Genomic DNA, 26630 nt, shown 5'->3' with positions numbered 1-26630 from the left:
GGAGAGGGGTGGGAGAGGGGTGGGAGAGAGGGGTGGGAGAGGGGGTGGAGAGGGGGTGGGGAGAGGGGTGGGAGAGGGGTGGGAGAGGGGTGGGAGAGGGGTGGAGAGAGGGGGTGGGAGAGGGTGGAGAGGGGTGGGAGAGGGGTGGGAGAGGGGAGGGAGAGGGGTGGGAGAGGGGTGGGAGAGGGGTGGGAGAGGGGTGGGAGAGGGGTGGGAGAGGGGTGGGAGAGGGGAGGGAGAGGGGTGGGAGAGGGGTGGAGAGGGAGGGAGAGGGGTGGGAGAGGGGTGGGAGAGGGGTGGGAGAGTGGAGGGAGAGGGGTGGGAGAGGGGAGTGAGAGGGGTGGGAGAGGGGTGGGAGAGGGGTGGGAGAGGGGTGGGGAGAGTGGAGGGAGAGGGGTGGGAGAGGGGAGGGAGAGGGGTGGGAGAGGGGAGGGAGAGGGGTGGGAGAGGGGAGGAGGGAGGGAGAGGGGAGGGAGAGGGGTGGGAGAGGGGTGGGGAGAGGGGGTGGGAGAGGGGAGGGAGAGGGGAGGGAGAGGGGTGGGAGAGGGGTGGGAGAGGGGTGGGAGAGGGGTGGGAGAGGGGAGGGAGAGGGGTGGGGAGAGGGGTGGGAGAGGGGTGGGAGAGGGGTGGGAGAGGGGTGGGAGAGGGGTGGAGAGGGGTGGGAGAGGGGTGGGAGAGGGGTGGGAGAGGGGTGGGAGAGTGGGGGGAGGGGAGGGAGAGGGGAGGGGGGGGTGGGAGAGGGGGTGGGAGAGGGGAGGGAGAGGGGTGGGAGAGGGGTGGGAGAGGGGTTGGAGAGGGGTTGGAGAGGGGAGGGAGAGGGGAGGGAGAGGGGTGGGAGGGGGGTGGGCTGAGTGCACCTCTCACCAGTCCGTGCTGCTCACAGCGGCGTTGCTCCTGGGCGAGCGACTCCTCGGCCCCCTCCAGGGCGTCGCGCAGCGCCTCCACCTCGTAGGCCAGCGCCACCTTCTCGTTGTCCAGCTGCGCGGCGCGCACCATTGCCCGCCGGGTAGCGCTCCTCCGCCTCCCCCAGCGAGTCCTGCGCGTTGCCGATCAAACAATCGCCATCACCGTCGGGCTGCTGTTCGCAGAAGCTTTTGTTCCCCCCCTCCGTTCTGCGATTGGAGCTATCGCACCGGGCTCGTTGGGCTGTAAAATAAATACTAAAAACATTCACCACCATCGCCGTCGTGTCACGAGCCGAGTGCGCTCGGTATTGGCGCTGTCGTTCGTACAGCGTCGCGAGGCGATCGCCACGAAGGAGGGTCGCCTGCTCCGTCGCGTGGCTGCTCATGTTGGTGCAGGGCAGCAGCTGTAATTTCACATCGAGGTGGCGCGCGAGCCAGATAACTGCGCGAGGAAATAGCGGAGTGGTGAATCACCGCTGCTGTGATGATGCCTCCCCTCCTTCGAATAGATCTTTGTGCTATTCTATGGGTCTCTATTGAGTCTATGGGTCTCGGTGTGAGACTATGGGTCTTTTTGTAAGTCTATGGGTCTCAGTGTGAATCTATATAGCTCTGTGCGAGTTTATGGGTCTCCGTGCGAGTATATGGGTCTCTATGTGAGTTTATGGGTTTCTATGTCAGTCGATGGGTCTTTCTGTGAGTCTATGGGTCTCAGTGTGAATCTATAGATCTATGTGCGAGTCTATGGGGTTTCAATGGCCAACGTGAAGCAGACGACGCGTCACATTATTAACGGTTGATTCTCAATGCAGTAATAACCAGGGCAGCCTGCCGGATTCAAACCGTGAACCTCTGCAACAAGCGCCCTGAAGATGACAAAGCGCTGAAAGACATCTCCACCTTACGGTATTACCAATTTGCAAAAGAGTGTAAACTCCTTTCAATAAAGTGATGTCCTGCTCAAATGAGCACCGAGGCCCAATTGCCGTTTCCAGCCCTGCAGAGCCAGTCTTGGAAATTCCACATTGCTATGGTGGGGGGAGGGGGGGAGGTGAGGGGGGTGAGGCTTCTCCTTCAGAGAAACCGCTGCTGACTTCCACGCAAATTGTCACAGTAAGACTCTCGATTATCCACGCTAATGACCGGGAGGACGGTTGTGGATAATGATCTAAAAATGTAACCATTATCCACGGACCTCTATGCCAAAAAACACTCATAAAGGAATCAATTACCTTTAAGTGTCTCTGCCATCGCACAGTTTCGTGAATTACAACCCACAAAATAAATTATCGGATAAATCACTCAAAACAAAGCACAACTGACGAGTTCGATTGTGGATACATACTCACGATAGATCGATCGGCCCACTCAGTGGACAGCAGCAGAGCCAGGCCAATCAACATCAAACTCCACCCACCGTTGTAAAGATATGCAACTACTGTACTGTAGAGGCAATTGCGTGGATTTCAAATTAACAGACGCGACATATTTGTTCGGTTTAAGCACGTGACTTGTAATACAATTTCCAAGAGTAACAATGTATAACTGTTTTTAGATTATTAATTTGGGGCTCAAGGGAAAATCGACCAGTTATTAATTTACGTCAAAATCTCAGGTGTGCAGTTAATCCGCAAATCGGAAAAACCGCACTCAGATAATCGAGAGTCGACAGTACGTAGTTTAATGACGCCGGAGGGAAAGATGATGGGCTGAGTCAAGCACCAACACACAGCCAGGGCTTAAACTCACGACCCTCCGATCGCGAGCCGCGTGCTCTACCGCTGGGCCAGCCGGCCTGCAAGGTTACAAAAATTAACCCAAGGATGTACATTTCTGAAGGACATGAATCCCCCTGAAGGATGTCAATTCCTTCAACGCTGGACTCCCGCCAGCACATCTGGCACAGAGGTGAACCCCCCCTCCCCCGCCACCACCGCCCTCCTCCTTAAGAGCGGCGCACCGTGAGCGAGCGAGCCAGCCAGGCGTGGCCCCGTCCCACGTCAACACGACGCTGGCTCGGGGCCATGACGACGGCCCCCTGCTCTGCCCCCTGCTCTCCGTGGGACCCCGCGGGGCCCAAGCAACTGAACCGGCAGCCGGTGGGCCCGGCCAGACCGAGCGCCCCACCGGGTGATCCGAGTCCCGGTCCTTGTCCGAGTCGTCCGCCCCGGCATCCCCGGCGTCTCCGGCGTCGTCCGATGAGCCAAGCCGGGGGGAGGCCGATGAGGACCCATGCTGCGATGAGTCTGGCGAGCTAAACCGAAGGGATTCCGAGAAGTCCTTCGGTGGGAAATTCTGCAAGCCAGGTGGTGAATAATCCCGCAGGATGTGTGATGTGGAGTCCACTAAAACCGGTGGTAAGTCTGGTAAGCCATGCGGTGATGAGTCTGGTAAGCCATGCGGTAATGAGCTCTGTAAGCTTTGTGGTGAGGAGTATGGTAAGGCTGTTAAGCCAGGCAGTAACGAGTCTGGTAAGCCATGCGGTGGCGAGTCCGGCAAGCCGTGAGGTGAAGAATCTGACAGGATGTGTGAAGGTTCTGGTGAGTCCGCTAAGCCATGCGGTGGTGATTCTGGTAAGCTGCGCAGTGGTGAGTCCGGTAAGCCATGTGGAAAGTATCCCAGAGAGTCTGTTAAGTCATGTAGTGGTGAGTCCGGTAAACCATGTGGCGAGTAGCTCAGAAAGTCTGGTAAGCCGTGCGGTGGTGAGTCTGGTAAGTCGTGTGGCGAGTAGCTCACAGAGTCTGGTAAGCCATGCGGTGGTGAGTCTGTTAAGTCATGCAGTGGTGAGTCTGTTAAGTCATGCAGTGGTGAGTCCGTTAAGCCATGCAGTGGTGAGTCCGTTAAGCCATGCAGTGGTGAGTCTGGTAAGCCATGTGGCGAGTAGCTCAGAAAGTCTGTTAAGTCATGCAGTGGTGAGTCCGGTAAGCCGTGTGGCGAGTAGCCCAGACAGTCCGGGATGTTGTGCTGGGCGGCGCCGAGTGAGCCAGCATGCTGGGAATCAATATCGACTCGAAGGAACTCAAGCAGCAATGACGACGATCGCGGTGGCAAAGAGACGAGCGCACCCTCTTCATCATCATCATCAGCCCCATCAGCCCCATCATCTCCACCACCGCCGTCATCATCTTCGTTGGAAGGGCAAGGTTGATGTTGTTGACCACCATCGTCGCCATCGTCGCTACCTTCATTGGATCGTCGCTGCTCATCATTTCGACGGTGGAAATCATCGTGATGATGACGACGAGAATCGCCACCGCCGTCATCATGATGTTGATGGTCGTCTTTGTTGCCCTCTTTGTCAGAATCAGGTCCTCGATGCTCCACCTCAACACCATCATCGTGATCATCACCACCATCAGCATCATCGTCGTCACTGCAACAGTCGGGTCCTGTTTGCTTCCCCTGCTCTTCCTGTCCCCCAACATCGTTGCCATCGCCACCACCATTATCAAGGCCACGTCGTCCGTCACCAGCACCGCCATTGTGAGTAAGGCCTCCCAGTCGCTCCTCCTCAACCTCAACCTCCACCTCCTCGCCATTGTCACGACGCCCCGCGGTCGGTTCTTCCGGTCGGGGGGTCCGGACCGCGAGGTCGCGTTCCGGAGACTCCTCGGACGACGACATCTTCGAAAAATTAAGACTTTCTCAGCCCAGGCTCCCGGCGCTCCCGGCGCTCCCGACCCGGTAGTCCGCTCGGCACCGCGAGCCGCGTTCGCAAATTTGCACGCCGCGCAAATTCTAATCGCGATCGTAAATGTATATTCTGCTTGGGAACCGCGACAACAAAAACCCGTGAAACCTGAAGCCAACCCTTCACTTGAGCATCACTTGACAGGTCCCCTACGCCGTGAGGAACTCTACACGCAGCAGGCAGAGAGAGAGTTCGGTCGAGACGAGGGCTGGCCGTGTCACAGTTTGCTGCTTCACTGCTGCTGCTGCTCCTGCTGCTGCTGCTGCTTCCGTCACGACTGCTGGTACCGCTGCCACGGCTGCCCTTGCTGCTCCTGCTACAGCTGCTTCCGTTGTAACCGCCGATGCCAGCGCTGCTGATATAGCCGCCGCCGCTGCTGATGCTACTGCTGTTGCTGCTCCTCAGGTCACGGTAACTGCTGCTGACGCTGCTCACGCTGCTGTTGCTTTTGCTGCTGCTGCCACTGCAGTGACGAAGCATCGGTCGCGTGTCACCCCCTTTAACCCAGGTGAACATCTGGCAGAACAAACGAATGCCTCCTCCTTTTTGTTTCCTACCCCGCAAGCCCCAACCGGCGCGGCCACAATTCCATTCACGCACGCGCGCGCGTTAACGATTCATGAGTGGCCTCGGGGCGATTCCGTCTCCCTCCGGACGTCTGCGCCATGGCACCTGCACCGCTCCCCCCCCCACCCACCCCAACAATATCCCAGAGTCCTACGCTCGCGGGTCGTGCACGACCGCTCCATCTCCACAGTTTTCTCGCAAACGTAATAACACAAAAATAATCATCTGAAGCATGTCTCCATGTCTCTGTACCTCTGCACCTCCATTTGCCCATGTCCCCGTGTCCCCGTGCCCTCTACCCCCCCGTGTCCCCGTGTCCTCTACCCCCGTGTCCCCCCGTCCCCCTGGCCCGTGTCTCCGTGTCCCTGTGCACTCAACCCCCGTGTCCCCGTGCCATTGTCTCCGTGTCCCCGTGCCCTCTACCCCCGTGTCTCCGTGCCCCCGTGCCCTCTACACCCTTGTCCCCGTGCCATTGTCTCCCGTGTCCCCGTGCCCTCTACCCCCGTGTCTCCGTGCCCCCGTGCCCTCTACACCCTTGTCCCCGTCCCCTGGCCCGTGTCTCCGTGTCCCCATGCCCTCTACACCCTTGTCCCCGTCCCCGTGCCATTGTCTCCGTGCCCCCGTGCCCTCTTCCCCCGTGTCTCCGTGTCCCCGTGCCCTCTACCCCCGTGCCCTCCTCCCCGTGTCACCGTCCCCTCGTGCCACCGAACTCCCTTGTCCCCCCGCGTCCATGTCCCCGTGCCGTCTCACCCGGAGCTCGCGCACGCACGCCTCCGACTCGAGGGAGGCGCTCGTGTCGCCGCTGCCCCTCCGCGAGGAACCCGCGGGCCCCCCCCGCACCCCCTCCCAGCCGGGTGGCCCCCCCCGGGGCCCCCCTCCGTTGCCCAGCGACGCCAGGGTGGCGGCCGACAGCCCCGAGACGCCCGAGGAAGCGCGGCACAGCGAGGTGGGCTACGCACGCACACACACACATACACACACATACACACACACACAGCACAAAGCTCCCCCGTGTAGCCTTAACAGACTGTAGGGGCAAGCGGTATTAGCGAGCAGCACCTATGAAAGCCGGCACGGCACATGAGGGGGTGGGTGGCCAGCAGCGTGCCCGGCCGCCTTTGTCTTCCCAGTGACGATGTTTACTCCACACCGCGCCAGGTACTCAAATGAGGCTGAGTCGACCTAGCGGAGGCCCAGGACCGGTTCAGATAACCGTCAGCGGCGTTGGCCGCGAGCGGGAATCGAACCCGGGCGGCTGGGGTCGTAGCGCAGCGTAGCGCGCTGACCGCTGCACCACTCCCCACCACACGAGACACAGAGACACCTCAGACACACAGACGAGACACGGGTCAGCGCACTCTTACCCGGACGAGCTCCATGCCCTCCCTGTCGCTCTTCTCATCCAACTGAAACGACACAAAAACGGGGCGACTCATTCTCTCTTCCCACGAAGTCACGGGACCGGCGTCGCATCTCGCCGAGGCGCGGGGAATCCATCGGGGTGCTCTTGAGTAGCGCGGTCCTTCTCCATGCCAATGAACGCCCCACGGAAGCGGACAGCACAGAGCTACCTATCTTGTGTGCTGCATGTAGAACTTCTTTCGCACCGTACGTAGCCAATCGGAGGTGCAGGGCGAGGACAACAAACTAAACACAAAAATCAGTATCTTATTCTTGTCGTATGTGCTGCCGATGTAGATGCAGAGCAACGACTACAATTTCACATTCAGGTCCAGCCCAGACAAACCGTGCCACGAGGAGCAGCGGAGTAGTAAGTGCATCATCATCATCATCCTCGCCGTGGCATCTCCTTCGCGGATCGGTGCGTTGCGTCGCTACACGTTGCACTACGGTCAGTTCTGGGTGACCAGTCGCAACTACCACTCCTACCGGAAAGTGTTTAGTTTTCTCTCTGCGCATCATCATCAGGGGGTATCCGCATCTAGTGCCGTGGTTTGTGCAGTGGATGCGGTTTAGGGGTGGACCAAGAGCAGCCTCGTGAAAGGTCAAACCCCAGGGGATCCGCGTTGGGTCTTTCACAAGGGCTCCCGATGAAACCCCTTGGTCAAGTGACGCTCTGGCCTACACACAGAGGAGGGGAGGGCGGTACTCTCCTACCCGCTCTGCGATACGACGGAACGTCCGTGGGCGTGACAATCGGACCGCTACTTTTAAAATCAGTGGTTCGTAATCGTTTCCGCAGCCTTGCAGCCCTTTTGGCTCTCAAGCGTTAATTTTAGTTTTTTTTTTACAATGTTAAGAAATACAGAGGGCCTGATGAAACAAAGTTAGTTGTTTTACTTTACGTTGCCCCGTGCTTCATTTCTGTTTTCGATGATTTACCTTCTGAAGAAATCTGCCCAAGTCTTGCACCCCCAGGGTGTGCAGCGTGCACCCCAGGTTAAGAAGAACCACAGCTCTAAAAACCTTCAGAGCTGGAATTAAGCCAAATTAAGCGCAGAGAAGGAATGTTGTGCGCTGTTATTTTGTTCGTGCACTCACTGGGGACTCGGCCTGAGGCCAATCAAACTCGCGACACTTGAGAAGGTGGGTCTATCATCACAACTCACTGTCAGTTGCTGAAGCAGCTCCCGGGCATGTGCAGCGAAACGTCGGACACCGTGCGGCCACAACGCGCGGCACGACCCGTCGGACGTCGACAGCAAGTCAGCCCGACTGATCGACCGACTGGTCGATTGACTGGCTGGCTCAGTGGCTGGTTCACTTGCTGGTTCACTTGCTGGCTCACTGGCTGGTTCACTGGCTGGCTCACTTGCTGGCTCACTGGCTGGTTCACTGGCTGGCTCACTAGCTGCCTCACTAGCTGCCTCACTGGATGACTCACTGGCTGGATTACTGGCTGCATCACTGGCTAGTCCCCCGACTGGCTCACGGGCTGGCTCACTGGCTAGCTCACTCGTTGGCTCAAGGGCTGCATCACTGGCTGACGCACCGGCTGACTCACTGGCTGGCTCACTGGCTAGCTCACTCGTTGGCTCAAGGGCTGGCTCACTGGCTGACGCACCGGCTGACTCACTGGCTGGCTCACCGGCTGGCTGTATGGGTGGCGTGCGCTGCTCACCACGGGGCTGGCTCTCAGTGACGAGGCCCTGGAAGAGGCCCGGGAGCTCGAGCCCGGGTAGAAGCTACACTCAGAAGGCTGCAGGCGACCGCAGGAGGAGAAACACGGGACAGAGACAGGAGAGACAGGGGGTGACGTACAGGAGACAAGAGCAGAGACAGGGAGGATGGGGGGCGGGCGCGGGGGCATGGGCAGAAAGGGAGGGTTAGGGTTGAGTGAGAGTCACAGGAGGAGAGGGGCAGGGGCAGACAATCAGAGACATTCGCAGGCCGTGAATGGGGGCGTTGTTGTGCAAGGCGGGACCACACTCTCGCGCCAGGGCAGAAATAAAGAGGCAAAGAGGCCGCGATGAATCAGATGAGTTATGAAATATAAAAATAAAGAGTGGTGTTGATTTAAATGCACAATGTCCTCTCCGGCGTGACTCATGCCCATCCCACCCGGTACAGCCACACGGGATTCCCATGCATGACATGACACACACACACACACCAGTACGAGCTCGCTACGAGCAACGAGCACTCACACACCAACGGGTTCCCCACGCACGACATGAGACACACTCACACACAAACATCCACACGGGTTCCCCACACACGGTGCGACACACGCACACCAGCACCAGCTCGCCGAGTGCAACGAACACTCACAACCCGGAGCAGCGATGCAGCATCTCAGACAAAACGTTGGACGCAGGAGCGGGAGCAGGGGGGTGGGTGATAGAAGTGGTGGTGAAGGGACAGTGTCATTTGGACAGTGGTGGTGGTTTAGGAGATAGGGATCAAGGAGATATGGAGGTGGTGGTGGTTCTGTAATGAACCAGGAGATGGAGGTGGTGGTGGTACTGTAGTGAACCAAGAGATGGAGGTGGTGGTGGTTCTGTAGTGAACCAGGAGATGGAGGTGGTGGTGGTTCTGTAGTGAACCTAGAGATGGAGGTGGTGGTGGTTCTGTAGTGAACCAGGAGATGGAGGTGGTGGTGGTTCTGTAGTGAACCAAGAGATGGAGGTGGTTCTGCAGTGAACCAGGAGATGGAGGTGGTTCTGTAGTGAACCAAGAGATGGAGGTGGTTCTGTAGTGAACCAGGAGATGGAGTTGGTGGTGGTTCTGAAGTGAACCAGGAGATGGAGGTGGTGGTGGTTCTGTAGTGAACCAAGAGATGGAGGTTGTGGTGGTTCTGTAGTGAACCAGGAGATGGAGGTGGTGGTGGTTCTGTAGTGAACCAGGAGATGGAGGTGGTGGTGGTTCTGTAGTGAACCAGGAGATGGAGTTGGTGGTGGTTCTGTAGTGAACCAGGAGATGGAGTTGGTGGTGGTTCTGTAGTGAACCAGGAGATGGAGTTGGTGGTGGTTCTGTAGTGAACCAGGAGATGGAGGTGGTGGTTCTGTAGTGAACCAAGAGATGGAGGTGGTGGTGGTTCTGTAGTGAACCAGGAGATGGAGGTGGTGGTGGTTCTGTAGTGAACTAAGAGATGGAGGTGGTGGTGGTTATATAGTGAACCAAGAGATGGAGGTGGTGGTGGTTCTGTAGTGAACCAGGAGATGGAGTTGGTGGTGGTTCTGTAGTGAACCAGGAGATGGAGGTGGTTCTGTAGTGAACCAAGAGATGGAGGTGGTGGTGGTTCTGTAGTGAACCAGGAGATGGAGTTGGTGGTGGTTCTGTAGTGAACCAGGAGATGGAAGTGGTGGTGGTGGTTCTGTAGTGAACCAGGAGATGGTGGTGGTTCTGTAGTGAACCAGGAGATGGAATTGGTGGTGGTTCTGTAGTGAACCAGGAGATGGAGGTGGTTCTGTAGTGAACCAAGAGATGGAGGTGGTGGTGGTTCTGTAGTGAACCAAGAGATGGAGTTGGTGGTGGTTCTGTAGTGAACCAGGAGATGGAGGTGGTGGTGGTTCTGTAGTAAACCAAGAGATGTAGTTGGTGGTGGTTCTGTAGTGAACCAGGAGATGGAGTTGGTGGTGGTTCTGTAGTGATCCAGGAGATGGAGGTTGTGGTGGTTCTGTAGTGAACCAAGAGATGGAGGTTGTGGTGGTTCTGTAGTGAACCAGGAGATGGAGTTGGTGGTGGTTCTGTAGTGAACCAGAAGATGGAGGTGGTTCTGTAGTGAACCAGGAGATGGAATTGGTGGTGGTTCTGTAGTGAACCAAGAGATGGAGGTGGTGGTGGTTCTGTAGTGAACCAGGAGATGGAATTGGTGGTGGTTCTGTAGTGAACCAGGAGATGGAGGTGGTGGTTCTGTAGTGAACCAAGAGATGGAGGTGGTGGTGGTTCTGTAGTGAACCAGGAGATGGAGGTGGTGGTTCTGTAGTGAACCAGGATGTGGAATTCGTGGTGGTTCTGTAGTGAACCAAGAGATGGAGGTTGTGGTGGTTCTGTAGTGAACCAGGAGATGGAGTTGGTGGTGGTTCTGTAGTGAACCAGGAGATGGAGGTGGTTCTGTAGTGAACCAGGATATGGAATTGGTGGTGGTTCTGTAGTGAACCAGGAGATGGAGGTGGTTCTGTAGTGAACCAAGAGATGGAGTTGGTGGTGGCTTTGTAGTGAACTAAGAGATGGAGTTGGTGGTGGTTCTGTAGTGAACTAAGAGATGGAGTTGGTGGTGGTTCTGTAGGGAACCAGGAGATGGAGGTTCTTTAGTGAACCAAGAGATGGAGGTTGTGGTGGTTCTGAAGTGAAACAAGAGATGGAGTTGTTGGTGGTTCTGTAGTGAACCAGGAGATGGAGGCTCTGTAGTGAACCAAGAGATGGAGTTGGTGGTAGTTCTGTAGTGAACCAGGAGATGGAGGTTTCTGAAGTGAACCAAGAGATGGAGTTGGTGGTGGTTCTGTAGTGAACCAGGAGATGGAGGTTCTGAAGTGAACCAAGAGATGGAGTTGGTGGTAGTTCTGTAGTGAACCAGGAGATGGAGGTTCTGAAGTGAACCAAGAGATGGAGTTGGTGGTGGTTCTGTAGTGAACAAGGAGATGGAGGTTCTGAAGTGAACCAAGAGATGGAGTTGGTGGTAGTTCTGTAGTGAACAAGGAGATGGAGGTGGTGGTGGTTCTGTAGTGAACTAAGAGATGGAGTTGGTGGTAGTTCTGTAGTGAACCAGGAGATGGAGGTGGTGGTGGTTCTGTAGTGAACTAAGAGATGGAGTTGGTGGTGGCTCTGTAGTGAACCAAGAGATGGAGATGGTTCTGTAGTGAACCAGGAGATGGCGGTTGCTCTGTACTGATGATGAGGATGGAGGCGGTGGTGGTTGAGTAGATGGACGTGAATCGGCACACACGGCACCAGTGAACAGGATGGAGCTGGTGCACTCGGAGATGGCGGTGGTGGCCGCGGGGTGACGTAGGAGTAAAGGGGACGTCGTTACAAACCGTGGCCCAGCGCCGCCTCCGGGAATATCTCTCAGAGTCCTCCTGCCCGGGCGAGCGGGCAAGCGAGTGATGGGGGGGGGAGCGAGTGAGCAAGTCGAGGGCATTAGCGAGCATCGACAGAGCCGCAACGGTCCATCCACCACACAACTCATGGCCTACATTTAATTTTTAAGAAAATTAATACATCTTTTTTGTATTATTACCATGACGCTCGTTTACCCGGGAAAAGCCTCAATGAGTCTCAAGACGCCTCTTCAGGAGGGTCCTGTAGAGCTTTCGGAGCGGGTGGAGGCGACGCGTTGCCACCGAACGTTACACGACGGCTACGTGCACACCAAGTCGCAGGCCCCTTCTCTGCCGTCTCTAAACCACCGCACACCAGGAGGTTGTGGGTTCGATACCGACCCTGACGCCCGCTGTATATTTGGAGTTTGCGTGTCTCTCTCTCTCTCTTTCTCTCCCCGTGGTCGCGTGGATTTTTATCCGGGGCCTCTGGATTTGTCCCTCCACATTTAGAAATACGCGTTTACAGTATTTGGCTGCTATAAATTTCCACGTGACGATAAGCCACTTCGTTGGGCTATCATTTGTGGCGAGGTCGCTTTTGAAAAAGAGCCATTTAGCTCAGTGGGCCTGACCTGGTAAAGTAAAAAGTGTTTAATTTATACATCCATCATGCTGGTCAGTGCACGTTGAAGGTGGGCACACATAGACGTGACTGACTTTTACAAGCGACTGCAGAGGCAGGCGATGCTGCCTACGCTTCGTTTGTTCCATTAGCCCAAAGGTAACGTTTGCGTATCGTGAGCATAATTTGTATTGTCCCTGGTTCTTACAGGGACGATACGACACCACGCGTGCGCACGGCGAGAGAGACCGAGCGGCACACGCCTCGTTTACTCGTGACATTAGTTAGTCCCTGGTCAAAGCCGATTTGCAATTGCTGTCCTTAAAGTCGACAGCGGTGACGACGATAGTGATGATGAGGGTGAAAGTGATGACGATTTTGACTAATGATGATGGTGACCACGGTGACGTGACGACGCCGATTGTGACGGAGGTGACGATGACGATCTTGGTGGTGGCGGTGGTGACAATGACGGTGGCGATGATGATGAAAATAACAGTGGTGATGAAGAGGATGACGACAATGCCGATAATGACGACCAGGACGACGATTCTCTAGGAGCGTGCTCCCCCCTCCCGGCCTCGCCCGTACCATCCACTGCTGGATGTGTCCGAAGCTCGACTCGGCCTGCCCTTGTTTCTAGGAGAGACACAGAGTGTGAGGCCGGGCAACAGGCATAGGATCAATTTCTCAATGACCCAAAAAAAGAGCCATAAGCGCCGTTGTGGAGACCACAGGTCACAAAATAAACAAGCGGGCATGAGTGCGTCTCGTCCACGTATCTGTCTCTCCACGTAAAAAAATATATTTCTCATGCAAATCATCAGGGAGAATAATCCAATCACAGCGACTGGCAAACGCATGCAGCTTCACCCGCTCACCGACACGACACACACGCAAAGACCTCAAAACACATGACGTAGCGCGAACAACACAAGAGATGGCACACACGAGAACAGACAAAACACAAACACCACAACACAACACACGAGCACAGACACAACACAAACACCACAACACAACACACGAGCACAGACACAACACAAACACCACAACGCGACACAACACAAGCACAGACACAACACAAACACCACAACACAACACACGAGCACAGACACAACACAAACACAACACACGAGCACAGACACAACACAAACACCACAACACAACACACGAGCACAGACACAACACAAACACCACAACACAACACACGAGCACAGACACAACACAAACACCACAACACAACACAAGCACAGACACAACACAAACACCACAACACAACACACGAGCACAGACACAACACAAACACCACAACGCGACACAACACAAGCACAGACACAACACAAGCATTCGTCGCGATGTTGAAGCCGCTTTGGACACTATTTTGGTAGAGTAAGTTTGAGGCCGGCTATTTTCTATTTCTGAAGCACCCAAAAGTACAGAGCACACCCGCAGCACACACAAGAGCTGCTCGGTTTGACGCCACTGTCCGTGAGCGTAACCCACGTGACGCGCAACGAAAGGCGACGCGGCCAGCGGACACGCGAGACACAAACGCTGGAGCGGTGGACAGGGCAAACGTGACGACACAGCCAAGACCGGGATTACCAACACTTCACCTCTTGATAAACCAATCGAGCTAACGCAGATAACCCCTCATAGCCAACACTGATAAACCCTCATAGCCAACACAGACACACCCTCATAGCCAACACAGATAAACCCTCATAGTCAACACAGATAAACCCTCATAGCCAACACAGATAAACCCTCATAGCCAACACAGATAAACCCTCATAGCCAACACAGATAAACCCACATAGCTAACACAGATAAACCCTCATAGCCAACACAGATAAACCCTCATAGTCAACACAGATAAACCCTCATAGCCAACACAGATAAACCCTCATAGTCAACACAGATAAACCCTCATAGCCAACACAGATAAACCCTCATAGCCAACACAGATAAACCCTCATAGCCAAGACAGATAAACCGTCATAGCCAACACAGATAAACCCTCATAGCCAACACAGATAAACCCTCATAGCCAACACAGATAAACCCTCATAGCCAACACAGATAAACCCTCATAGCCAACACAGATAAACCCTCATAGCCAACACAGATAAACCCTCATAGCCAACACAGATAAACCCTCATAGCCAACACAGACAAACCCTCATAGCCAACACAGATAAACCCTCATAGTCAACACAGATAAACCCTCATAGCCAACACAGATAAACCCTCATAGCCAACACAGATAAACCAACCTAGCTAACACAGATAAACCCTCATAGCCAACACTGATAAACCCATATAGCCAACACAGATAAACCCTCATAGCCAACACAGATAAACCCTCATAGCCAAGACAGATAAACCGTCATAGCCAACACAGATAAACCAACCTAGCTAACACAGATAAACCCTCATAGCCAACACTGATAAACCCATCTAGCCAACACATATAAACCATCATAGCTAACACAGATAAACCCTCATAGCCAACACAGATAAACCCTCATAGCCAACACAGAGAAACCGTCATAGCTAACACAGATAAACCCTCATTGCCAACACAGATACACCCTCGTAGCTAACACAGATAAACCCTCATAGCCAACACAGATAAACCCTCATAGCCAACACAGATACACCCTCATAGCCAACACAGATAAACCCTCATAGCCAACACTGATAAACCCTCATAGCCAACACAGCTAACCCCTCATAGCCAACACAGATAAACCCACATAGCACACAGATAAACCCTCATAGCCAACACAGATAAACCCTCATAGCTAACACAGATAAACCTTCACAGCCAACACAGATAAACCTTCACAGCCAACACAGATAAACCATCATAGCCAACACAGATAAACCTTCACAGCTAACACAGATAAACCCACATAGCCAACGCAGATAAACCCACCGAGCAAACACAGATAAACCCTCATAGCTAACACATATAACCCCTCATAGCCAACACAGATAAACCCTCATAGCCAACACAGATAAACCCTCATAGCCAACACAGACAAACCTTCACAGCCAACACAGATAAACCCTCATAGCCAACACAGATAAACCCTCATAGCCAACACAGATAAACCCTCATAGCCAACACAGTAAAATCTGCCTAGCCAGCACAGACCAAGATAACGACACAGTTACCTTTTGCACCTGGAACATCTGATGGAGGGTCGACAAGGAAGAGCAGGAGTGTGTGAAGAGCATTAAAAGAGAGAAGACACGGAGACAGGGTACAGGGTCTTTCAGGTTACGAGCTTCAGCAGCGACTTCGGAAAAGGCCACGGCAGGAGCACAGCGGTTAAAAAAAAGAGGGCGCAAAGCAAAAGGAAAAACGGTTCTCATCCTATGGCTCCAACACCCAGGCTGAGTGACCTGGGGGTCGGGGGGGGGGGGCTGCCCCAGAACACGAGTTTTGAAACTTGCTAATTGAATTGACCGAATGAAATGGCGTAGCAGTCTCGTGCAAAGCGTCTAATCGCCATCACTGATGCGTAGTTGCATCTCGCGGAATCACAGAGACACGAGCTGAAAGGCGGCGAGCCGATGCCACCGACGTTTAGTGCCCGGGTGCGGCGTGTAAATCATCGCCACCGAGGAGACAAAGGCGGTCGGGCGTGGTGCTGGCCACCAACCCTCTTGTGTGCCGTGCCGGCCTTCATAGGTGCTGCTACTCGCTAACAGCACTTGCCCAAACAGTCTGTTAGGGCAATACGGGGAATCTTGTACATGTGCGTGTACGCTGGTGCGTACGTACACCCGCGTACGTGCGTGTGCGAATGTGGGTACCCTGGTGTGCACGTACACCCACGTGCATGAATGCCTGTACCCTGGTGTGCGTGGACACCCGCACGCGCGTGTGTGAATGCCTGTACCCTGATGTGTACGTACACCCTCGTGCGTGCGCGTGTGTTCGTGCGTGTATTCGTGCGTGTGTTCGTGCGTGTGTTCGTGCGTGTGTTCGTGCGTGTGTTCGTGCGTGTGTTCGTGCGTGTGTTCGTGCGTGTGTTCGTGCGTGTGTTCGTGCGTGTGTTCGTGCGTGTGTGCGTGCGTGTGTTCGTGCGTGTGTTCGTGCGTGTGTTCGTGCGTGTGTTCGTGCGTGCGTGCGCTCCGCTGCTCCGCACCTCCTTCTGCTGCTTCTCCAGGTCCCGCATGCGGAACTCCCGTGCCTCCGCGCGCGCCGCTCGCTTCGCCGCCAGCCTCGCCTCGGCCTGCACGCGGGACAGCGCAGACGCGTCGGCACGGTCACCACCGGTCGTCGCCGGTCGCCGCTCAAGTCAGGGTCGTGGGCGACCCTGGTCAGGTTGAAGGTCAGTGAGGGTCGCGGGTCACCCTGACCGGGCGCGATATCTTTCCGCACCGTGCAGCGTCGGTTCGCCGGCGCCACGGTTTCCGCGCTGGCCTCGTGTGCGTGCGTGCAAGTGTGCAGGAGGAGGAGAAGGAGAAAAAGGAGGAGGGTGTCTTGGCCGCCCACTGCTAGAGGCATGCTCCCCATGAGCACACATTTTCCACTGGTAAACGGCCTGCGAGTGCAAAGAGCGCGACCGCACGCAGCGAGGAGGGGAGCTCAGCACAGGCCAGGCATAGAGCTCAACACCCACTCTACACAAAGAGCTCCACCCTACAGCCTGCACGCAGAGTTACATGCTACAGCCTACACACAGAGCTCCACTCTACAGCCTGCACGCAGAGCTACACTCTACAGCCTGCACAGAGCTCCACGCTGCAATTGCATGCAAAGCTCCACGCTACAGCCTACACACAGAGCTCAACTCTACAGCCTGCACACAGAGCTCCACTCTACAGCCTGCACACAGAGCTCCACTCTTCAGCCTCTCTTTCTTTCTCTCTCCTCGCCCCTTGTGAGATACAATTTGCATCGACAACAACGCGATACAAAACCTAATGTTACTATTTAAACCGGGGCGCTCGGAGAAAAAAGCCCACACAAGCGAGGGGGCAACACTCTATCCCACACAGACGGGACAGATGGGGATTAGTCCACACTTTGCCGTTCCACTTTTTCATGGCAAGCCAGAGTATGCCAGGACATGCTCCCTGACAGAAAGCTCCCTTCTTCACTCTGCTGCCCGGATATGGAACTGCCTACCTGAACACATTGCTGGCGAAATCACCGATTATGGTCTTCAGGCCTTCAAATGCCGAGCGCACACACATGGGACATCTCCTGACTTCACCGCACGCCTTGCAGGGACTGAGTCTTTGAGCTGCAGTGAGCCACTGACGATGCCGATTCGATGGATGTACTCGTGTCTCGCATGGCTATTCGCAATTGCACTCCAAAAAAACCAAAAACCTCCTCGACGCCCACCCGCGAGAAGCGAGCTTCGCAACATCGGTGTGCGATCCGCCAACCCTTACCACTGCCTCCACAGCGAATGGGTTAGAGGCCGCGTGCAGAAGGCGTAGCCACCAGCGGCCGCCTGGCCGCCTGTCCCCGTGTTTTGCGGCGAGCAAACAATGACCTCACTTTTCACACTCAATTGCGAACGCCAACTGTAATGAGTAGAAGAGAAAAAAAACCCGCTCATGTGACCGCAGCGTAAGTGCTTCTGATGCCAAAGCGACGCTGCGGTGAGATGAGGGTAGGAGAGCTGAATGCACAACAGCCATGCGATGGTGGTGCCGATGTTAACGATCATGGCACTGCTGTTAATGACGGTAGCGTTGATGTTAATGGTAGTGGTGCCGACGTTAATGATCATGGAGCTGCTGTTAATGATAGCACTGATGTTAGTGATAATGATGGTGCCGATGTTAATGATGATGACGAGGGCAGTGAAGCTGGCCGTTGTGATAACAGTGATGATGGCGATGATGCGAAACACCATTCTTTGCGAGACAGTTATAAGTTCAACACCTTCAGTGAGTGATGTCTGGTTCAGTGAGCGGGGTGACAAGCTGTTGATTTTGAAGCTGTGTATACCATCGGCAGCGACCACCCCGGCTTTACCGCATCACCGATTCTCAATTTTCCCAACGTCAACGTCGACGCCACGGAATCACTGCCTCCTCCTTTCCCCTCCCAGGACTCGAACAGGAGTCGTTCGGCGGCACAGCGATGAGTTCAACACCAGCGACAGGGTAATGGTTTAACACCAAATTCATTGGGTAAGCGATGGCTACAGATTTGTTGTTCAGCGAGTGACCCAAGCTACAACTTCAAATGCGTGGTTCAGTGACAGAGCGATGAGCTCAATACCCGGTTCATAAACAAGTTTAATAATCCGGTTCAGTGAGCGACCAACAGACCGTCGAGTTTGAAAAGTGGAGGCTATTGCTCGTGCCTACGCTAGCTTCAGAAAAAAGGTGCAGCCCTGTTACTGCTTGCATCACACCACTGCTAGCAGAAGGGCCTCCACACTAGAGGGAGCACTGAAGAGCCCCTCTCTAAAGGTTGCTTGGCCTACTCTTCCACGCTGGTCAAAGTTGTTGGTAGAGGTGGGAGTACCCACCACACGTGAACCTGCCGACCGACTTAACTGTGCAGTTAGCCATTCACACCACTGGCACTGGGTGGACAGAGGTGGTGGTGGGAGGGGTTGGCAGACTGAAGAAACTTGCGATATTTTTTTTCAGAATCAGAATATTTATTTATACTGGAGGAATCCGATGAGCTACAAAGCTCTTTTTCGCAGACGCTTCAACTGCCGCGCCGGGAGACGGAATCTAACCGACGACATCTGGGTTACAAGTCCAGCGTGCCGACCGCAAAACACTGCCTTTATTTATGTAACGCATCGCTAATTTCGTGAGCCCCCAGCGTCACTGCCCGCAGTCCGCCCCTGGGCCTCTAGGCCCTGGTCCGAGCGAGGCTTCCACGTGCGTGGACAGAAGGCATTTGCGGTGGCGGTGGTGACGGGTAGAACAATGCAGCGAGTGTTAAAACTCTCCGTGCGCTCGTGTTTCTATCCCTGCAGAGGAGGGCCGGGCCGGGCCGGGCCGGGTCAGAGGCGGACACAGCAGGGGAGGAGTGGAGGTGAAGAGAAGGGTGGGGGGGGGGCTAAATAGCGTGGAAAAATAACAGCGCATGCATAGCGTCGTCGTCATCGTCAGCGGCCGTGATTGATCCACTGCTGGATGAAGGCCCCCCCCTCGTCGTCACCATCTCTTCGCGGCTTTGCGATGGAACAATCCGCCTGGCAAGAGCCGATTTCGTGGCTCATACATAAATGGAGGCCCAGCTCTGTTTATTTACCCCCCCGCCCCCCCACCAGCGCCGAGGAGGTATTTCTCCTTGCTGGGTGCACGTGGTTGCGTCAATGGACCCCCATTCAAGTAGAGGAGTCAGCCGAACGGGCGCTGCGCGATCAACTCACGCCGTTCACCAGGAGGGTTAGGGAGACACGGGGAATGCGAGGAGACGTGAACACAGGGACACGCGACAATGGGACAGAGGGACACGGACGTTGGGACGCACGGACATGGGGACGTGGACACTTGGGGACGTGGACACTTGGGGACATTGGGACGCAAAGGCACATAGAAAAAGGGACCCAGTGATGCACCTCCGATTAGAACACTTTTGGCTATGTATGGTGGGAAAGAAGTTCAACATACATACACATACATACGTGGGGCAAGGGGACCCAGCGAGAAGGAAGAGGCAAACAGATATGGGGAGCATACAAAGACACCGGGACATAATAAAGACAGGCAGAAGGGACAAACATGATGAGACAGGGACGCGGAGAAAAAAGGAACAAGACATGAGTATGGAGACAGGAACCATAGGGGGACAAGAGGGACACAGTCTACGCATGAGACGCATGAGACACATGGGACACAGAGACAAGGGATGCGCAGAGACACATGGCGCACGCAGACAGAGACGTAGCCACACGTGACACAGAAACGCAAGAGACACAAAAGGGAAAAAGTGGCTACAAAGACACAGCAAAGATACATGCAGACACAGAGATACAGCACACGCATGAGACACGCAGCCTCTAGACAACAAAGACAAAGATCCTAGCGAAGTAGTGGGTCGCTATCACCACGCCCGGCCGCCTCCGTTTCCCGATGTTTACACATGACACCAGCTACTCACTTGAGGCCGAGTCAACCTAGAGGAGGCCCACGAGGACACGCTTCATATACACACCCGCCACCGTTATCGTCTCGTGAGCGAGAATCGGACAGAGAGACAAGACAGTCAGCGAGAGACGCGCGCGCACACCACACGGTGGTGTTAGGGGGCTACCTCTCGGGCGATCTGGCTCAGCGCCTCGTCCTCGGCAGAGAATCGGTCCTTGACGGAGGCTCTGCGTCTCCCCACGCCGGCGGCGTGGTTCGCCATGTCCATCGACGGCGCTCCTCCACCTTACAGCAGCCCCTCTTCCTCCTCCTCCTCCGTCTCTGTCCCCTCTCTCGGTGTGTGTGGGGGGGGTCGCGAGGAGGGCCGTGAGATTGCCGAGCCCGTGGGAGGCGTGAGACTCGCCAAGAACGGCGGTGGAAGGGCCCGCGGGGGGTGGGCGGGGGAGGGGGTTGCCCAGTTGACTCGCCCGAGAGATCTCTCACAGAGCCCGCGGGGCGCACGGCGCGAGGAGCCCGCGGGGCGCGCGGCGCGAGGCGCCCCCTATTACGTCGCTAGGAACCGGCGTTTCTACCTTCAATGGGTGCTGTTAGTTGCTGGACGCGCGTCGTTTTTTTTTGTGGGGGGGGGGGGCTATTGGGTCTGCGGCTCAGCAATCGCGAATTTTAAATAATACTATTATTAGAACCCGGGAGTAAATAGTTTAAAATACCAAACCAGAGGCGGCTGGTAATTGATGAATGAGTGTTTAGCCGATCCCAAATGTTGTGCTGGCACGTACAGCCGAGCAATCTCGTTAACGTTCAACCAGCCACGCGGGAATAACGGGTCTCGCCGCTCTGCCACTATATCACGACAAATCTGTTACGAATCCGGCTTCCCAATCACTGTTGCACGAACGAACGTGCAAACATTTTTTTAAAAAAACCCACGGTACGAGATGCCCCTTGTCCGAGTATCCCTCTCGGCTCATCGTCGGACGCCTCCTCCCTCCCCGTGAATTCCTGCGGTCCGTTATCCGAGTCGGCGCTACTGAAACAAATTCTTCCGGCCCGCTCACTCTTCTTAACCGGGGCAGCCCCGCATTATTATCATCAACATCATCACAATTCGCACGACTGCCCACAGATTAATGATCAAGTCTCCTGTTGTTTTCCCACCTTCTTGCTCGATCCGCGAGCGGCGGCGAACTGCAATCTAGCATTGGAGGTTACGACGGGGGAAAAAAAACCCGGTTTCACGCGCAACAGTAAACAAACAAAAGCATCCACGACCAGCAGCGAAGCTCGGAGCAGACGAATGCACTTACCGTGTTGAGCGCCGTTGGGGGAAATACGCGGTGGTGGAAATGTTTACAAAATAAATATCGCTTTAAATAAGCAGATGATATCAGCTGCAGCGGTCCCCCATTGCGGCCTGGTCGGAACGAGGAGGGGGGGTGCAGCCCACGGTCTTGCCTAGCGCGACTGCGGGCCGAGGTCGCACCCCCCCCCTCACCACCACCACCACCACCGCCGCCGCCGCGGCCGTAAAACCGCCGACGATGCAATCGAGGGCTCAAGCCGCGCCTCACGCCACGCGGCCACTCGCGATGCGAAAGGGTCTTAATAAATCAGCGATTGGATTGCACCGCGTTGTTTTTAGTCGAGATGTTTTGACACTCGCTTACAAAAGCGCGTGAAAAAAAAAGCAAAATTTACAGCCTCGGCGCGCACGCACGCGCGCGCCTCAAGCCCAGGGCCCCGCAATGAGATTCCCCAGCGCGGACGCGACGTTCGATCAGGAGCCGGCATCGATTACTCTCGTCATGATTATTTTGTTATCCGCCTCAGGTGCGGATTATAAGAACCCCCACCTCCACATCCCCACATCCCATCCCGCCCACCAAACGTATGCCCTATGTTAATAAAGTTGTACAAAATCTGGTCACTTACACACGGCAACCAGATTATAAGACGCACCCCTCCATCAAACGTGTGCCCCAATGTCAATAAAGTTGTACAAAATCTGGTCACTTACACACGACAACCGGATTATAAGACGCACCACCCCCCCCATCAAACGTATGCCCTATGTTAATAAAGTTGTACAAAATATGGTCACTTACACGCCAACCGGATTATAAGACACGCCAACCGGATTATAAGACGCACCCCCCTCCCCCCCCATCAGGTAATCATTGCACCTCGCTTTACACACACTGTTGACGGTGGAGGTTGCTGCTAATGGTGATGGTAGTGATAGTGCTGGTGGTGAGCTTCCACTAATAAAGTGCTACTGCTAGTGATGATGGTAGTAGTGGGTAGTGATGGTCCTGGTGGTGAGCTTCCACTAATAAAGGACTACTGTTAGTGGTGATGGTAGTAGTGGGTAGTGATGGTGCTGGTGGTGAGCTTCCACTGATAAAGGGCTCCTGCTAGTGGTGATGGTAGTAGTGGGTAGTGATGGTCCTGGTGGTGAGCTTCCACTAATAAAGGACTACTGTTAGTGGTGATGGTAGTAGTGGGTAGTGATGGTGCTGGTGGTGAGCTTCCACTGATAAAGGGCTCCTGCTAGTGGTGATGGTAGTAGTGGGTAGTGATGGTGCTGGTGGTGGGCTACCACTAATAAAGGGCTACTGCTAGTGGTGATGGTAGTAGTGGGTAGTGATGGTGCTGGTGGTGAGCTTCCACTGATAAAGGGCTCCTGCTAGTGGTGATGGTAGTAGTGGGTAGTGATGGTGCTGGTGGTGAGCTTCCACTAATAAAGGACTACTGTTAGTGGTGATGGTAGTAGTGGGTAGTGATGGTCCCGGTGGTGGGCTACCACTAATAAAGTGCTACTGCTAGTGATGATGGTAGTAGTGGGTAGTGATGGTGCTGGTGGTGAGCTACCACTAATAAAGGGCTCCTGCTAGTGGTGATGGTAGTAGTGGGTAGTGATGGTGCTGGTGGTGAGCTTCCACTAATAAAGGGCTACTGCTAGTGGTGATGGTAGTAGTGGGTAGTGATGGTGCTGGTGGTGAGCTACCACTAATAAAGGGCTCCTGCTAGTGGTGATGGTAGTAGTGGGTAGTGATGGTGCTGGTGGTGGGCTACCACTAATAAAGGGCTACTGCTAGTGGTGATGGTAGTAGTGGGTAGTGATGGTGCTGGTGGTGAGCTTTCACTAATAAAGTGCTACTGCTAGTGGTGATGGTAGTAGTGGGTAGTGATGGTCCCGGTGGTGGGCTACCACTAATAAAGGGCTGCCAGGTCTAAAACGGAAACATTACAGCCAGTTATGACTTAAACTGGTTGATAACGTCCTTCCAGTGATTGCTGAGTTTGTACCCATCTTCTCGGTTGAAATTGTGTCTATGTCTGTGTATATGGATGGCTTCATGAACGAATCTTTGTTGATAGCCAATGGGTTTGCACATTACCTTCGTCTTTGAGAAGCTATGGAGCTCTTCATAACGAAATGCAGGAACAGCAAGTGTGTCGAAAATGAGAATTACTTCAATCAGCGCCCAAATTATAGGCCACTTTTGTTGAGCTGCCATCATTTGTGGTAGCCAGGCATCTTCTGAAAAATAAGTTCATACCTCGGTGGGCTTTGCCTGGTTAAGATAGGGATGGTTTATTTACATTTGTATGTGACGGGGTTATATGTTTACCTTGCTTGTACTTTACACTACATTCGTGTTCTTGTACTGTTTGTTGTAACGTTCTTAGGGGCCGTCCATATATGACGTCACGCACTTGGGGGGGGGGTCAGACATTTGTGACGATGTGTGACGAGGCCACGAGAGGGGGGGGGGTTTGAGAAATGTGACGTCACATCAAAATGCACAACTTTAAATAAATATAGACAACACGTTCTACTTAATTAAATAGACTTTTTAATAAATGTTTTCTTCTACATCAGAGTGCAGCGCCACATTAAATACGCACTACAATGACAATAGTTTAAAGCGATTTGAAGCATGTTTTATTTGGGGGGGGGGGCAGAGCTGTGACGTCATATTTGAAGGGGGGGGTAGAGCTGTGACGTCATATTTGAAGGGGGGGGGTCTGAATTTGTGACGACGGGGGGGGGTCAAAAAATCGTCCAAAATCGCGTGACGTCATTTATGGAGGGCCCCTTACCCCGTGCCCTTACTGGACATCTGTGAATAGAGAGCTTCATAGCTCATCGGATTCCTCCTGCAGTAGAAATAAATATTCTGTTTCTGATCTATATCTCTTGACACGTGAAAAAGACACGTGTGTGAAAAGAGCTTCATAGCTCATCGGATTCTTCCAATCTAAATACGGATTCTCATTCTAACGTGGTCAAAGAAACACGTGGCCATTAACAAAAACGAGAACACGAATATGGAAACAAGAACCGAGAAGTCCGCATAGGAGCAAGGGAGACGCGCGCTTGGATTTACCACTGACAGAAAGAGGAACACGTGGATTCGAGAGCACACATTCGGGAGAACGACATAATCACATAGTTGTCAACCCACAGGGTTTACCCCGTATTCTTGTACAGGGAAATCGAGTTTTCAGGTCCATCCAGCAGTGGATTGACCATGGCTGCTCCTGCTGATGTTCTAATTATACCAAGTTGGGCCAATGCATTCTGTGATTCGCTCGTACTATCATTGACAATCGAGGCGCAGACGACATTGAAGGGAATCGGCCCTTGGTTGGAGTCGTGACTCAATAATTAATTTTTGGTGCAGGAATCGGAGGGGGGATGCACCGCCTGGAATAGTGGAAAGGAGGGAGGGGTGGCGGCACTCCATCGGCTGTCATCAAAAGCGATCAGAATCTTTATTCATCCCTGGGAAGAAGGAATCCGATGAGCTACAAATCTCTTTTTCACAGATGTCCAGTAAAAAAAAGAGGTTCAGAAAGTTACGACAACAACACCGAGTGCAAAGTAGAGAACAGGTAAGCAAGCCACGAAAAATGTATGAACAAAAATGAAGTACAGGAGTACAAATTGGATGAAGCGTCGCCCTTTTCCAAAGCCGTTATAGCGTCTCCCAATCATCCAGTCCACGCGACTGACAGTCCACGCGAGCGACAGTCCACGCGAGCGACAGTCCACGCGAGCGAGCGACAGTCCACGCGAGCGACTGACAGTCCACGCGAGCGACAGTCCACGCGAGCGACTGACAGTCCACGTGAGCGACTGACAGTCCACGTGAGCGACTGACAGTCCACGTGAGCGACTGACAGTCCACGCGAGCGAGCGACAGTCCACACGAGCGAGCGACAGTCCACGCGAGCGACTGACAGTCCACGCGAGCGACTGACAGTCCACGCGAGCGACAGTCCACGCGAGCGACTGACAGTCCACGCCAGCGAGCGACAGTCCACACGAGCGAGCGACAGTCCACGCGAGCGACTGACAGTCCACGCGAGCGACAGTCACGCAAGCGACTGACAGTCCACGCGAGCGAGCGACAGTCCATGTGAACGACAGTCCACGCGAGCGACAGTCCACGCGAGCGACTGACAGTCCACGCGAGCGACTGACAGTCCACGCGAGCGACAGTCCACGCGAGCGACTGACCGACTGACAGTCCACGCGAGCGACAGTCCACGCGAGCGACAGTCCACGCGAGCGAGTCCACGTGAGCGACAGTCCACGTGAGCGGCTGACAGTCCACACGAGCGACTGACAGTCCACGTGAGCGACAGTCCACGTGAGCGGCAGTCCACGCGAGCGACTGACAGTCCACGCGAGCGAGCGACAGTCCACGTGAGCGACTGACAGTCCACGCGAGCGAGCGACAGTCCACACGAGCGACAGTCCACGCGAGCGACAGTCCACACGAGCGAGCGACAGTCCACGCGAGCGACTGACAGTCCACGTGAGCGACTGACAGTCCACGTGAGCGACAGTCCACGCGAGCGAGCGACAGTCCACGCGAGCGAGCGTCCACGCGAGCGACTGACAGTCCACGTGAGCGAGCGACAGTCCACGTGAGCGACTGACAGTCCACGCGAGCGAGCGACAGTCCACGTGAGCGACTGACAGTCCACGCGAGCGAGCGACAGTCCACGTGAGCGACAGTCCACGCGAGCGAGCGACAGTCCACGCGAGCGAGCGACAGTCCACGTGAGCGACTGACAGTCCACGTGAGCGACAGTCCACGCGAGCGAGCGACAGTCCACGCGAGCGAGCGTCCACGCGAGCGACTGACAGTCCACGTGAGCGAGCGACAGTCCACGTGAGCGACTGACAGTCCACGCGAGCGAGCGACAGTCCACGTGAGCGACTGACAGTCCACGCGAGCGAGCGACAGTCCACGCGAGCGACAGTCCACGCGAGCGAGCGT

General features: G+C 54.8%; 1 protein-coding gene across 1 annotated transcript in view; it reads right to left on the bottom strand.

Moving 5' to 3' along the window:
* Positions 1-22212, bottom strand: part of LOC116954647 (leucine-rich repeat flightless-interacting protein 2-like) — a 34229-nt gene extending 12017 nt beyond the window's left edge. The window contains 7 exon segments of the mRNA XM_076052456.1: positions 865-1005; positions 1007-1036; positions 5914-6114; positions 6528-6569; positions 16398-16484; positions 20498-20663; positions 21639-22212. Coding sequence (XP_075908571.1) covers positions 865-1005; positions 1007-1036; positions 5914-6114; positions 6528-6569; positions 16398-16484; positions 20498-20599 — 603 coding nt within the window. The 5' untranslated portion in view covers positions 20600-20663; positions 21639-22212.
* Positions 22213-26630: the final 4418 nt, after the last annotated feature.

This window comes from Petromyzon marinus, chromosome 56 (genome assembly GCF_048934315.1).
Source record: "Petromyzon marinus isolate PM22_M1 ecotype Great Lakes invasive population chromosome 56, UKy_Petmar_22M1.pri1.0, whole genome shotgun sequence".
NCBI lineage: Eukaryota > Metazoa > Chordata > Hyperoartia > Petromyzontiformes > Petromyzontidae > Petromyzon > Petromyzon marinus.
The sequence above is the reverse complement of the archived record's forward strand: the minus strand, read 5'-3'. Positions and strand labels throughout refer to the sequence as shown.